This window comes from Sorex araneus, chromosome 9 (assembly GCF_027595985.1).
Source record: "Sorex araneus isolate mSorAra2 chromosome 9, mSorAra2.pri, whole genome shotgun sequence".
Classification (NCBI taxonomy): Eukaryota; Metazoa; Chordata; class Mammalia; order Eulipotyphla; family Soricidae; genus Sorex; species Sorex araneus.
Window position 1 is genome coordinate 28,881,195 of NC_073310.1, and position 15,296 is coordinate 28,896,490.

At 40.1% G+C, this 15,296-nt stretch overlaps 1 protein-coding gene across 4 annotated transcripts in view; it reads left to right on the forward strand.

Annotated features, from left to right (window-relative positions):
• TARBP1 (TAR (HIV-1) RNA binding protein 1) overlaps window positions 1–15,296 on the forward strand; it is a 71,987-nt gene that overhangs the window by 34,568 nt on the left and 22,123 nt on the right. For all 4 annotated transcript variants that reach the window (XR_008631421.1, XM_055147143.1, XM_055147144.1 and 1 more), the window contains exons 14-20: window positions 4,410–4,571; window positions 6,491–6,678; window positions 7,442–7,703; window positions 7,992–8,180; window positions 11,308–11,498; window positions 11,662–11,733; window positions 14,128–14,248. Coding sequence is in view for 3 of the 4 variants with exons in the window: in XM_055147143.1 (XP_055003118.1) it covers window positions 4,410–4,571; window positions 6,491–6,678; window positions 7,442–7,703; window positions 7,992–8,180; window positions 11,308–11,498; window positions 11,662–11,733; window positions 14,128–14,248 (1,185 nt within the window). In the remaining variant the exon portion in view is untranslated. The remainder of the gene's footprint in view (window positions 1–4,409; window positions 4,572–6,490; window positions 6,679–7,441; window positions 7,704–7,991; window positions 8,181–11,307; window positions 11,499–11,661; window positions 11,734–14,127; window positions 14,249–15,296) is intronic.

Below are 15,296 nucleotides of genomic sequence, written 5' to 3' on the forward strand. Positions count from 1 at the left end.
CCCATTCCCGGTTCCGTTGAACTTGGAGTTTTCATTCACAAGTTTGTAAGAAACATCTAGCGGAGAGCTTTTTGTTTTGACTTTATGTAATTTTATTTTCATCAGTATTATTTTTACCCCTTTAAATTTAGATGTTTTCAGGCATAATGAATGTATACTAAATTTCTGTATACCCATTATAAAACATAAATGCTTTCATGTTTTATAATGTAGCTTAAAAAAGTAAAAGATGATAAAAATCTAAAAATATACATATAATTCAAACAAGTAATGGAAAGATTGTTATATATGTATATTTTAATTTCATTTTGGATCATTTTACTCAATAAGGCTCAGACTATTGTGTCTATAATATTTATTTATAAATAATATATTTATTTACATACCTCCCGGTGAGCCCGGCAAGCTACCAAAAGTGTCTCACCCACATGGCAGAGCCTGGCAAGCTATCCATGGCGTATTCGATATGGCAAAAACAGTAACAACAAGTCTTACAATGGAGACATTACTAGTGCCCGCTCAAGCAAATCGATGAGCAATGGAATGACAGTTATACAGTGATAAGTGGATATATTTATTATATCATTATTATAATATGTACATGTACTATATATTATATATTCATTATCATCATCATCATCCTGTTGATCGTCGAATTTTTAGAACGGTCTCAGTAACGTTCTAGCCATTCGTCCTAGCCCTGAGATTTTAGAAGCCTCTCTTTACTCATCCTTCCCAACGGGGGAGGCTCTTTCAGGGTCAGGGCAATGAGACCCAGCATTGTTACTGGTTTTGGCATATGAATACACCATGGGGACTTTGTGAGGTTCTCCCATGTGGGCAGGAAACTCTTGGTAGCTTGCCAGGTTCTCCCAGAGGGAGAAGTAGGCTGTAAGATATCGTGCGGCCTCTTCCGGGAGCTTGGTTTTATAGTCTCTGGATGTTGGCCGTTGGTGGGATTACGAGGTGCCAGGGGTAATCTCTGGGTGTGACCACCTAACTACTGGAAAATGGGAAATCTGGGTGGAAGAGGCCCAGTCCCGATCCAAGCAGGCTTGGAGGTCTCAGCCCCGGGTCCACACACCTGGGTTCCAAAGCTTATCCTACCAGTGTCTTATTTGATCTCTGAGACTTCTGATAACTGAACTTTGTAGAGCAATTTAGCAAAGAGTTATAATGGATTAATCTCAAGTGTCAGCCTGATAGTCTGGAGCCATAACACTGTACCTTGATAAATGTTGTAAAGATAACAGGCTTTACTGCTGGAATTCCAGATTGTCACTGTAGCACTGTCATCCCGTTGTTCATTGATTTTGCTCGAGCAGGCACCAGTAACGTCTCCATTGTGAGACTTATTGTTACTGTTTTTGGCATATCGACTACGCCTAGGGAGCTTGCCAGGCTCTGCCGTGTGGGCAGGATACTCTCGGTAGCTTGCCAGGCTCTCCGAGAGGGGTGGAGGAATCAAACCTGGATCAGCTGCGTGCAAGGCAAATGCCCTACCCACGGTGCTATATATATATATATATATATATATATATATATATATACACACACACACACACACACATATACACATATATATACACACACACATATATAATATATATACATACATGTATATGCATATATATACATACATATGTGTGTGTGTGTCTGTGTGTCTGTGCATTCAGGACTTACTCCTGGTTCTGTGCCCAGGGATCACTCCTGGAAGTGCTCGGAAAACCGTATTGGATATTGAGGTCCATAGTTGCATGCAAAGCAAGTGCCCTACCCTCTATACTATCTTTTCGATCCGCTGTTACGTATTTTTAAATGTAATTTCTGATCAGGATCTCTTCCATGTACACTATAGTCATGTCCTGTCCCCTGACAAAAACTATCATTGGGTCCCCTCAACTGTCTTTGTCAAATGGCTTTTTTCTCTTTTGGGTCGTTACAGTTCCTAGTTGTTCCTCACCTACATTATTTGGACTTGGCAAATTAAAATATAACATGGAGGAATCCTGATCAGAAATTATATGTTAATAATATATGTAATATATATTTAGTTTGAAACATTTACTCTTTAATGAGATCAGTATTAGAGCTCCCGAGTGAATACCTCTGTTTGGTAGTTCAGAGTTCAATCAGTTTTTTTTTCTCCACATTTTTTCTCACCTCAGCAGTGTGATGATTGTTTAACAACTGGTTCCTAGGGACAAAGTAATCCCTCTGATTTGTTATTCATCAGCTTTTCATGGCTGATTCCAACTATCAGCATGAGGGACATGAATGATCAGGCTTCAGCATACCGTAGCTGCCTCTTCTCACTTCACAGAGGAAATAACTGCCTGTGTGAAATTCCCAGCTGTAAAATGTCTAAATGCTCACCCACACCTGAGTCCATCCTTCTTGTCTTCTCTCTGTCTGAGATAAGATGATCTGGGTTTCATTTTCTTATATTTGCCGAAGGAATTTTCACTTTCTCATATTTGCAGCCTTCCCTTTTTTTCCTAGATTCTTTTCATGAACAGTGAAATTGCTTTTAAGCCCCTATTGTAAAATAGCTCCCTCTCAATTTCGCTTTCCTTTTAGCACCCTATTTCTTTCTCTTCATAGACAAATCAATAAAGACCTTCAGTTCCATTCTTTTTTTAAAAAATTGAGTCACTGTGAGATGCAGTTACAAAGCTTTCATGATTTTCAGTCATAAAATGATCAAATACCCATCCCTCCAATACCCATCCCTCCAACAGTGTACATTTTCCACCACCAATGTCCCCAGTATACCATATCCCACCCACCCCTACCTCACCTGCCTCTATGGCAGGCAGTTTCTTTTTTACATTCTATTTATGAGCATTATGGTTGCAATACAGATAATGAAAATTCGCCAAAAAACTTTCCCTAGAGTAGGTTGTGTGATACTGTTGTATTTCACGCAGGGGCCATTAAGCTCTTCTGTAAGAGATTACTAATATGTTGTTAAGGGTTGAACCTTGTGTGCCTATATACATATATAGATATGTGTGGAGAGATCTCCAAGATAAATATATGTGAGATCTATGTGATATATATATGTGTGATATATATGTATGTGAGATATATGTGAGATCATAGATATATGTGAGATCTCCAAGCCTGCTCGGTTAGGGATAGGGCCTCGTCCGCCCAGATCCCCCATTTTCCAGTAGCTAGGCTGTCATACCCACAAACTGGAAAATGGGGGATTTGGGCGCTGTGTAATCCCATCAACGGCCAACATATAGAGACTATAAAACCAAGCTCCCGGAAGAGAGCCATGCAGAGTCTCTTGCCCCTGCGCCTGGCTGTCTTTATCGGCGCCCTTTGGAGTGGGTGGGTTGAATCTCCCTCCCCGCCCTGAGCAGAGCCCCCAGCAGCCGAAGACCTCCAGAACTCAGCCACAGCCATGCTCAAGACCACTCTCCACATGCTTGGATGAGCCTCACGCATGAAGGAACTGGCAGTGGGACCCAGGTGTGTGGGACCCTGGGGCTGAGATCTCCAAGCCTGCTCAGATCGGGACTGGGCCTCTTCCGCCCAGATCCCCCATTTTCCAGACAGTCATACCCACAAACTGCCCCCAGCGCCATGTAATCCCATCAGTGGCTAACATCCAGAGACTTTAAAACCAAGCTCTGCAAAGCGGCCTCTCAACATCTTATAGACTACATCTCCCTTTTGGAGAACCTGGCAAGCTACCAAGAGTTGCCTGCCCACACGGGAGAGCCTGGTGAGCCCCCCCGTGGCGTATTCATATGCCAAAAACAGTAACAATGATGGGTCTCATTCTCCTGACCCTGAGAGAGCCTCTAATGTTGCACCATTGGGAACGGCAAGTAAAGAGAGGCTGCTAAAATCTCAGGGCTAGGACAAATGGAGACGTTACTGGGCCTGCTCAAGCAAATCAATGATCAACGGGGTGATAGTGATAGTGATATAGATATATATATACATATATATATATATATAATATATTTCCCTCTAAGATTGGTTGCCTTCTACTTTAAACCCTTTAAACCCTCAGTTTAAACCTTTAAATCAAATGTGGTGTGCTGCTCTTGGAGTATGAGTGGTTTGAGGTGTGATATGTCGCCGCGTAGTCCAGGAATTGGTTCACTCGTGGGTGAAGCTCAGCCTGAGCGTGTGGAGAGCAGCCGTGACCATGGCAGCGGTTGAGTTCTGGAGGCTTTTGGCTGCCAGGACTGGGTCCCTTGGGCCGGGGAGGGGCCTCGCCAGACCCCATGCCCTCACTCAGCCTGCTCTGGGCATGGGGTCTGGCGGCATTTGTCAGTATTTTTTTAGTCCTCTTAAATAAATGTATTTTCTGTCCAACTCACAGTTTCATGATCTATATGAAAATCATGGACCCTGCTTGTTAAGTATTTTGGTTTTTGTCTTAGATTTCAGATCTGGATCGCTGTCATTTATACCTGATGGTATTAACTGAGCTTATAAATCTCCATTTGAAGATTGGGTGGAAAAGTGATAACCCTATTTGGAGAGTTATTTCTCCCTTGAGAAATGTATCTATTCAACATCTTCAAGAGACAGACAATGGACAGGTAATCTTCTTTGACTCGGGGTGAAGGTATTTTGAGTAAGGTGTATATGGAATATATGGAGTTGATTATTATATTTTTTGATATCTTATAAAGCATCTGCTGAGGGACCAGAGAGCTTGTACAGAGAGAAGATGCTTGCCTTGCATGCAGCTGACCTACCGGTTCAATCTTCACTTACCTTATATGGCCCCCAAGTACTGCCAGGAGTAATCCTTGAGCACTGCTGCACGTGCCTCCCACCCTCCTCTTGTCCCACCAGTCTGCTAAAGTTTAATTTTAAAAATAATATTAAGTGTTCATAATATTTTCTGAATGCCTAGCATGCTATTAACTATATTTTAAAGGAACTTAAATATTCTTTTAAAATTAGACTTTTATCTATTTTATCTTTTATGTAGACTTTTATCCGTGTATCAGTACAAGATATTTTATTGTTCCCAAATTTATTAGGCGTCTGTAGCCCTTAATACTTGACTTTGTGCCTCAGTTTGTTGCCTAATCATTTGCTGCCTTGATTCTTTTCCACAGTGCCCCTAGGCTGCATTCAGTGAAGGCTGCCACACACACTTTACACAGATTACAAACCCATGTCATCTCCTTCCTCAGTAGGGTTTATGTTCCATCTGGTCTTCGCTGTTCTCAAAAGAATACCTGTCAGTCTCTGGGGGTCCCTCCTCCTGGTGACTTTCTGCAAACTCGGCCAGCAGTTCAATGCTAGAGATGGAGGATCAGTCCCTTAGGGCACTGTGGTGCCAAGGATCCTCTGGGACATCTTGGTGGTGTCTGGGGGGCCTCCAGGGCCATACCTGGCAATACTCACAGGCCTCTGGGGCTGCACCTAATGATGTTTGGGGAAGTGTGTAGTGTGAGGGATCAAACAGGGGTCTGCTACATGCAAGGCTCAAGCCTTTACTCCTGTACTACCTCTTCATCTCCATTTTGAACCAATGCAAATCACATTTTCTTCCTATGTGAGATGGGTGTATCATTCTTTTCTTCACTTGCCTATTCTTTTATTTTTATTTTTTATTTTTATTTTTTTTGCTTTTTGGGTCACACCCAGCAATGCTCAGGGGTTACTCCTGGCTTTGCACTCAGGAATTACCCCTGGCAGTGCTTGGGGGACCATATGGGATGCCGGGGATCGAACCCGGGTCGGCCGTGTGCAAGGCAAACGCCCTACCCGCTGTGCTATCGCTCCAGCCCCCTATTCTTTTAGTTTTAATATTAAAAGTTTGCATTCACTGTCTGGGTACAGTTATTTCTCACACCAGGATCTAGGATAAAGCAAGATAGTCTAACTCCAAAGCCCGTGTGCTCAGCCACTACACTTTATTGTCATCTTACTTTTCCTCCTTGTGGGAGAATCCAGAATATGGAACAGTCAGGAGTGTGGTAGTGAGAAGTAAGCTCATAATGTCACTGAGCCGTTGTCTAGGCCCTTTCTTACTGGGGATTTTTTAATCCTTTTTCCTACTCTTTTCCCTTTTCTTTCCTTCCAAGTTCTGTTCTAAACATTCCCTAGCTAAACAGTTAAAATAAGAATGACCTGTAGGAGTGTTGTATCCAGTTTGTGTATGCAAGTGAAAAAGATTGAGAAGTACTGATTTGTATGCAGTCTGGGTTCTCTGTGTAGCTAGACTTTTGTGTACTAATTCCAGGCACTCACCTGCCTAATGAAGATATCAGACTTTTTCTTAGTTTAAAATGCTGAATTTTTTACTAGTTTATAAATTTGTTGTAGATAAATTATAACACATAATGTGCATTGAATGTTCTTATATTTCCTTTGATGTTTATAGCTTACAGAAAGAGGAAGGCATGAAAGTTTTCAGAGATGACAGCTAAAGTCCTTACTGTGTGACTTGGCTTTTAGTTCAGTCTTGTTTCTATTAAAGACTGTCCCATCTTTTCCTCAGGAACCGACGCTTGGTAGACAGATTCAGAAAGTCGTTAGTATGGCCTCCTTGGCTGTGTTGTGTGAGACCATTGACGAGAAGCCCGACGTGCAGCTGGACCCCCGGGATGTAGGACCCACTGAGAGGTTCCTTTCTTCTCTTCCGTTCAACCAGACTTTGCACAAGCCCCACACAGAGGAGCAAAGCAGGTGTGTTCGCCCCTCAGAGCGCAGCGTATACAAAAGGCATCTTATTGCTGGTGTTTAAAAATCCATTTTTATATCAGTAATTAGATTAATTAGAGATTACCAAACATTACTTTTAAGGGCTCTGAAAATTTGATAATGCATTATGACATTACTTGTCTTTTACTGGACACTCATCTGCCTTTTTTCGTTTAGGTTTCACCATTTAAAGTGATTACTTAGATTACTTTTTGTTTGTTTTGTTTTGGGGCCACACCTGGTGATGCTCAGGCCCTGCACTCAGGAAGTACACCTGGCCATGCTTGGAGGACCATATGGGATGCCAGGAATAGAAGTTAGGGTCAGCTGTGTGCAGGGCAAGCACCTTACCGCTGTTACTATCTCTCAGGCCCCGTAATGATTTATTTTTTAATTTGGTTTTGGGGCTACGCCCAGTGGTGCTGAGGGCTTATTTCTGGCTCTGCACTGAGAGATAACTTCTGGCAGACTTGGGGAATCATAAGGGATGCCAGAGATCTAACCTGGGTCAGCCATGTGCAAGGCAAGTGCCCTATCCACTGAGCTATCACTCTAGCCCCCAAGATAACTTTTTAGAGTAATTGTAAAACTGAGAGTTAAGTGATTTTCTTGATGTATGTGTGTGTGTGTGTGTGTGTGTGTGTATGCTGGGATCTTGACTGATAATGATTCTTTTTTACAGATTGTGTAGAGAAAAATTAATAACACTTATGGAAGACAGAGTAGTGACTTTTTTTGTTTATTTCAGTTTTTTTGAAGAATCTTCACCTTCCCAAGGATGGGGGAAAATAGTTGCACAGTATATTCATGATCAGTGGGTCTGCCTCTCTTTTCTATTGAAAAAATATCACACCCTTATTCCGACATCAGAAGGTGAAATTCTGGAACCCATTTTACCTGCTGTTCAAATGCCAGTAAGGACTTTACAGTTTGCTCTAGAAGCCCTCACAGTTCTTCCTTCTGATCAAGTTTTACCTGTGTTCCATTGCATGAAAATTCTGGTTCCCAAGGTAAGTTAAAATGAGATAAAAATTGAACAGTGGGCTGGAGAGGTAAAGTGGGCAGTGTGCTTGCCTTGCATACACTGACCCGGTTTAGGCGCTGGTGCCATATATGGTCACCGAGCTCGCCAGGAGTGAACCCTGAGCTCAGAGCCAGGAGTAAACCCTGAGCACCACCAGTCATGGGCCCCAAACAAAAGAAAACAAAACAAAAATGAAGGAGAAAAACATCTATAGGAATAGAAATCAGTTTCAAAAATTGAATGATAATTATCTTTTTTTTTCTTTTTCTGCCAGCTTCTGACCTCCTCTGAATCACTCTGCATAGAGTCTTTTGACATGGCTTGGAAAATTATATCTTCTTTAAGCAACACTCAGTTGATATTCTGGTCTAATTTAAAAGCTTTTGTTCATTTTGTTTTTGATGCGGAAGTACTTACCATTGCTGCAAAAATCAAGGGCCAGGTGTATTTCAAAATAAAAGAGGTAACTTTTGACATTGGGGGGAAACATAGTAAATTTATTATCTTAACCATTTGTGTGTGTGTGTGTGTGTGTGTGTGTGTGTGTGTGTGTGCACTCTTGTATTTCTTTTTTATAACTTTAAAATTGCTTTTAAAATTATGTATTAAAGAACCATGATTTACAAAGTTATTCATATTTGGGTTTTAGACATACTATGTTCTCGCACCAATCCCTACACCAGTGTCTGCTTCTGTCTATCAGGGTTTCGAGATTTCCTCCCACCTCCTGTTCGCCTGTTCCCACCCACAGCCTGTTCCTTTGACAGGCACATTTTAAATTTTGTTGTTGGAGTTTGGATCTCTTGTTTTCACTGTTGACTCTGTGGTTTGGATATTTAGCCCTGTCACTCCTTTACACCACCAGTGTTACACACCCAGGATCCCCTTGACCCCTGCTCCACATTGCTTCCCATCTATCTCTTCTTTCCCTCTCAATTTCTTCTTCTTCTTTTTTTTATTAATAATGTGTGAATATTACTGTCACTGTCACCGTCATCCCGTTGCTCATTGATTTTTGCTCAAGCGGGCTCCAGTAACATCTCTGTTGTGAGACTTGTTGTTACTGTTTTTGGCATATCGAATACGCCACGGGTAGCTTTCCAGGCTTTGCTGTGCAGGTGGGATACTCTCGTTAGCTTACCAGGCTCTCCAAGAAGGGGCGGAGGAATCAAACCCGGGTTGTCTGCATGCAAGGCAAATGTCCTACCCACTGTGCTGTCGCTCTAGCCCTGTTCAGCCATTGATTAAGTTGATTGAATTGGGCATGAACTCCACATTAATTTTTTTTCCTATTCTGAGTGTTAAGTTTATTTTATTATTATTTCTCCCCCCCCCACTTTTTTTTTTTTTTTTGATTCACCATGAGGTACAGCTACAACTCTTTCATGTTTGAGCTTCGGTCGTATAATCATCAAACACTCATCCCTTCACTAGTGCACACTTTCCACCACCAAAATCCCCTGTGTTCCCCCACACCCCCAATACCCGTTCCAAGCCTTCCCCTGCTTTTGTGACAGACAATTGCCCCCATACCCTGTCTCTGCTTTGGTTACATTCAATATTTCAACACGTCTCGCCATCACTCAGACCTGCCAAAAAGGCAATGCTAGACGATTTGTTTTGTATTGCTTGTTATGGGTAGAATATAATGTCCAGGAAATTCTGTCATTCTCTTCTGGGAGCTTTCGGTCTTGGGTCTTGGCCACTGATGGCCATAGCACCAGGGGCAGTTTGTGGGTGTGGCTGCCAAGCTTCTAGAAAATTGGGGAACTGCGGGGAGGAGGCCCAGTCCTGGTCCAAGCGGGCTTGGAGATCTCAGTCATAGGTTCCCACATTATCTGGATTTTCCTGCTGGTCCGCACTCTGGTGAGGTTCATCTCATTTTGGGTGAGGCTCATGCCCTCTTTCCCTCTCAATTTCTTAATCATTTTTTAAGTATACATTTCATTAGTCTTAAGTATATTCACTTTGTTTTAACATATCACCAGAACTTTATTTTCGTTCAGAATTCAAACTGAATACGCATTAAATTTTTCTTATGGCACCCTATAAAAACAGATTCACTTTATTTCCTCCTCCCCAGCCCCTGGTTACGAGCATTTTTCCTTCTGTTTCTGACTTTGATAACTAAAGGAACTTAACTTTTGTTATTAATGTTTGTGATTTGGACATGAAGCAGTAGTGGGATGGAATGTAGTGGTAGTGGGATGCTGACATGGAGTGTGGTGCTAAAACATTGCTTGTGAAATTGCTAGGTATTAAAATAATTTATGCCAAAAGCTCAACTATCAATAAATCATAGTTCTTCAATAAAAAATTTATAAATAAAAATGTTGCTTATAGAACTATTATGAACAGTATTATAAGTTGCTGTGCCTAAACAAAAATTGGGAGAAAGAAAAAAAGTTACAACTATATACTTGGCCTGTTATTATTATTTATTCTGTTAGTCAATACATGTTTTGAACCTTCTTTAATATCATGAATGGGAGTAAGAAAATATGTTAGATTATAAGAGTATGTGAAAAACCATAGGCTGAGAACTACATATGCCTCACAGACTAATTTTATTTGGTTTAAAGTGGTTAAATCAGGGCTGGAGTGATAGTAAGCGGGTAAGGTGTTTTTGCCTTGCATGCAGCCGATCTGGGTTCGATTCCCAGCATCCCATATGATCCCCTAAGCACTGCCAGGAGTAATTCCTGAGTGCAGAGCCAGAAGTATCCTCTGTGCATCGCCAGGTATGACCCAGAAAGCAAAAATAAAATAAAAAATAAGGTGGTTAAATCTTTTTAATTGTTGGTTTTAAAGAATTGGGAAATTTGCATAAAATTTTTGGAAGAACTGACATAAGAACAACCATTCTTATGTAATAACTTGTATTGCCCACGTTTAAGTGGGAATTGGCCCATCCATCTAGGACATGTCCTCTCACAATTATTCAGTTATTTCTCCTGGTTACTGATGGCACAAGTCAACTACTACTTGTCATTGCAATTGTAATTCTTTCATAGAAAAGTATTTCTCTGAATATAACCTTATTCAAAGGTCTTTATGGTTTTCCGGAGGCATCATAAAGTGATCTGCCTCCATAGCAGTTAATACATGGTACGAATAGTACCAGGATGAAATAATATTATGCCTAGAAATTCACACGTGCCTCCTTATCCAAAGTGGAAAATGGAAAGTTCAAATCCCTTCCTTGGCTGCCATGCACTCCCTCTCTGTTCTTTCTTGCCACACATTGCACATCAAAAACTCTGGTCTTTTTGACCCCAGAGAAGGATAGCATTGGTATCATGCAGAGAATTCTTTTCCTTTCATTCTCTCATTTGGGGCAGTTGTTTCTCTTGGAGAATTCAAAATATCAGTGGGTGAATATCACTGTCATTAAAGTCATCATTGAGAAATGAAAACTTAGTGTTCTGCAATCATTGATCATTTTACAAAATTCTAACAATAGACTTTTTAAAAACTTATGATTATGTTGAGAGTATCTTTTAAATCCATTCACATAAATTTTTAGTAGAACTTTTTAGTTTTTAAATAAATTGGCTTAAGGTTAAAAAGACCATTGCTTTTTATTTCAGATTATGTCCAATATAATCGAAATGTCTGCTACAAAAACTGGAGTCTTCAATGTACTAATAAGTTATTGCTGCCAGTCTTGGATAATTTCTGCTTCAGATGTGTCCCAAGTATCATTATCAAGTGCTAAAAACTATAGTGAACTTGTCCTTGAGGCTTGTTTATTTGGAACTGTATTTAGACGTGATCAAAGGTAAAAAAATGCTGTTATTTCAGCTTGTCATAACTTAAGCACGTCCTTGGGTAGCAACTTTCATTAGCACAATGTTAAGTACTAGTTAGCTTTAAATTGGGGGGTGATAATTTTTTTTCCTGTCTAACACCTGTTATCTGTTAAATTTTTTTTTTATGGATAGACTTATTCAGGATATACAAACCTTCATAGAAAATCTTGGGCATGAATGTGCAGCTAACATTATTATTGAAAAGTAAGTATTCTAGTTTTCTATGTCTTGACATAACTGAAATATATAAGATTTAACATGTGAGATATTATTTGTTAAATTTAATGAGTGCTTACAGTGATACCCAGGATATTGAATGAGCTTTCAAAATTATTTTAGAAATTGTATTCCCTTGCTAGTACATTTTCAGTACATTTTCTTCAGATTTCTCACTATTATTCTTTGTTATACTTTATAAAACAGTAATGCAACACCATCATAAACACATTACCTTAACTATAATAAATTAAAAATAATTATTCTAGTCTGGATAATAAAGTCCAGCATAAATAAGGAAATAACAAAGGGTATAATCTTTGGGGTGATATTGTGATTGTCAGCACACACATTTTATCTTATTTTATTTTATTTTACTAAAACTCATCATTTATGGTGAGTACACTACATAAAAATAAAAAAACTCTATTGAAATGTTCCCTAAATTTTGCTGTCCAGGGTGTAATTAATGTCTAAATTAAATTTTTGGTGTTTGTCTGATAGCATTTTTAATCACATTTTTTAACATAGTTTTTAAAAATGCTTATGTTTATAGAGAAGATAATGTTGCGTTTGGTTTTAGAATTTAGGACAACAAATGATAATTGTGTATAGTTATCACACAGTTTATTATTCTGAGTCATAGCTATAATTCCATCACCTGCCACCCCATTAGACTTTTTTTCAGTTGTTTTAATTGGGATTTTATTTTTTGTTTGTTTTGCTTTGGGGCCACATTCTGGCTCTGTTCAGGGATCACATCTGGTGGGCTCAGGGATGCCAGGGATCAAACTCAGATGGGCCGCATGCAAGGCAAGTGCCCTACCTGCTGTACTATCACTCAGACCCCCTGGGATTTTATATTTTGACTGGTTTATTTTAATAATAAAAGTGAGGGCTGGAGCAATAGCACAGAGGTAGGGCGTTTGCCTTGCACACGGCCAACTCAGGTTCTATTCCCAGCATCCCATATGGTCCCGAGCACCGCCAGGAGTAACCCCTGTGCATTCCCGGTGTGACCCAAAAAACAAAACAAAAAAAACCATTCCCTCTTCCCCTCTTTCTCCCTCTCTGCCATCTCCCCTGTCTCCATATCTCCTTTCTCTACCTCCCACTCTTCCCCCTTCCTCCTCCAGTCTCCTTTATACCCTTTTCTCCTTCACCTTCTCCCCAACTTTCCTTTCCTTTCCTTTCTTTGTTGTTGCGGTGACCAGGGTATCGTAGACTTGCACATTTTATTTTCATCTAAGTTTCACAGTGGCAGTTGGTTGCACATCGAGTATGTAAAACTTGGCCAGGGTGCTCTCAGAGGTTTGCATCCCTTTAGTTGTGCTTGCACGCCTGCTAATTAGATTGCATTTAGCTGAGACACACAAGTTATGCTTGTGGGCTCACCAGAGCTAGTACTCAGCAGAGTTAACAGTTCTGACTTTGGAACTGTTAGGTACCCGAAAGCCAGACCTAGAGCCTGACTGCAGCCATTGAAGGCTGCAGCTAACATTAAGTTTTGAGCAGGCCTAAGTTTCTGTTTCCCAGAAACAGAACTTGTAATTTCTGGTAAGGAACTGCTAGAACATCTGACTGGTCATGAGGGGTCACTATGTCCATGTTTTGGAACAACCACAGACTGGCTGTTACTATGTCCATTTTTTGGAACAACTAGAAACTGACTAACTGTTATCAGATGTTGACTAATAGCTGATGACTGTTGCTTGATCTCTGCTATCACAGCGCTTGCTCAACCTTGGAACCTATATAAACTGCTTGCACTTGGAGGTCGGGGTCGCTATCAAGAGACCACTTTGTGGGTGAGATAGTTGACCCCAGTTAACTGGAATAAAATTTTTTGCACTTGCATTACTGTCTCTCTGACTCTGTCCGTTCACACCAAGACCCAAAAACCCAGGTACAACAGGAACTTGCACATTTAAAAAAAAATTTATTTGAATTTGCACACCTTCTAAAAAATTGTCAAATTTTATTCTTTCTTTTGTTTACTTTTTTCTTTAAGGTTATGGTGCTTGGTGGTGGTCACCCTTCCCTTTGTGTGTGCATGTAATGCTTATACACACTTGTGTAGAGTGATTGGCAGTCACTTGCAGCCTGGGGTGTTACAACAGAGCAGTCAGTGTCACTCTCTGCATGTGGAAGATACCAGGGATTTGAACTTGGGACTATAAGCTTGCAAGGCATGCATTCTAAGGGTCCTTCTTGTTACCTTTTGTTTATCCTGAACTTGAGAAAGCATTGCCAATAAGTGTGGATCTGTACAATTTTAGAACACTTTGAAAGGTTTTGACATTTATTATATTTTAAAACTAATATTGATTTATTTTTCTGTTTTGAAAACATATTAACACAGCTTCATTTTGTATTTTTTAGTACTAAAAGAGAAGACCATTATGTGAGAATTTGTGCTGTCAAATTCCTCTGTTTACTGGATGACTCAAATATATCTCATAAATTGTTTATAGAAGACCTTGTCATCAAGCTCTTAGACAAAGTAAATATACTTTATTTCATTTTAAGGTGTCTTTGCTGTCATATAGTTAACAAATCTGCACCTAGAACTTGTTTTTTTTTACATTCACAAAATTTGTATTTCTAAATATTTCTGTGAGGAAAAAAACATGAGGTTTGTGTTCTGTACATTTTGTTTGTTTTTGCATGGAACTCTGCATGGATGTGCAGACCTGAGGGGTGGATGCTTGGGCCTGGGCAGGCTTGTGGGACTGGAGGTCACTAGGCAATGCCCGGGCAGCCACTTAGACCCTGGAAATTGAATCCGGCTTGTGGGGCAGTGCTGGGGATCCAACTCCTGACCTCATTCTTGAAAAAAAGATACTCTGCCACCGGGTAACAGGTCATCTCTGTGTCATGACCTGTATGAATAGTCTTGCTTTATCTGTTTCCCCAACACAAATTATTTTGAAGCAAATCTCAGTCCATAGCTTCATTTTTTAAGTATTTCTGTATGTATCTACAAGAAATACAGATTAAGAACTTTTTTTTTTTCCCTCTTGAGGCAGGAAAGTGGTTTGCGCCACACCTGGAGGGCTTGGAGCCTTATTCTGGGATCTGTGCCCTGGGATTAAACTTGAGTTGATCTCTGCAAGGCAAGTTCCTTAATTCCTGTACTGTCTCTCTTGATAAGGAATTTTTTTTTTTAAATTTAAGCTATAAGTTGCTCATCGATAAGCTATAAGTACTCCATTTGTACTGCTAACTTAATAATTCTTTAGTTTTATCAGTAATCAAGATCATGTTTAAATGTACCTGATTGTCTTACATTTTTTACCTAGCTTTGTTTGAAATATGACCCAAGTCAGGTTCATAGACAGCAGTTGATTGAGATGTCTCTAACATCTCATTTGCACCCTGCCCCCACTTTTTTTTGTTTCTGGTTTGGATGCATGGGTACCATGTACCAGGGAACAAACCTCATGCTCTTGCCTACAGAGAATGCACTTCAGCCCTTTGAACTTCTTCGCAAGCCTTTCACCTCTCTTTTTAAAACTTGAAATGTGATTTTAAAAACAGATTTTTATTTC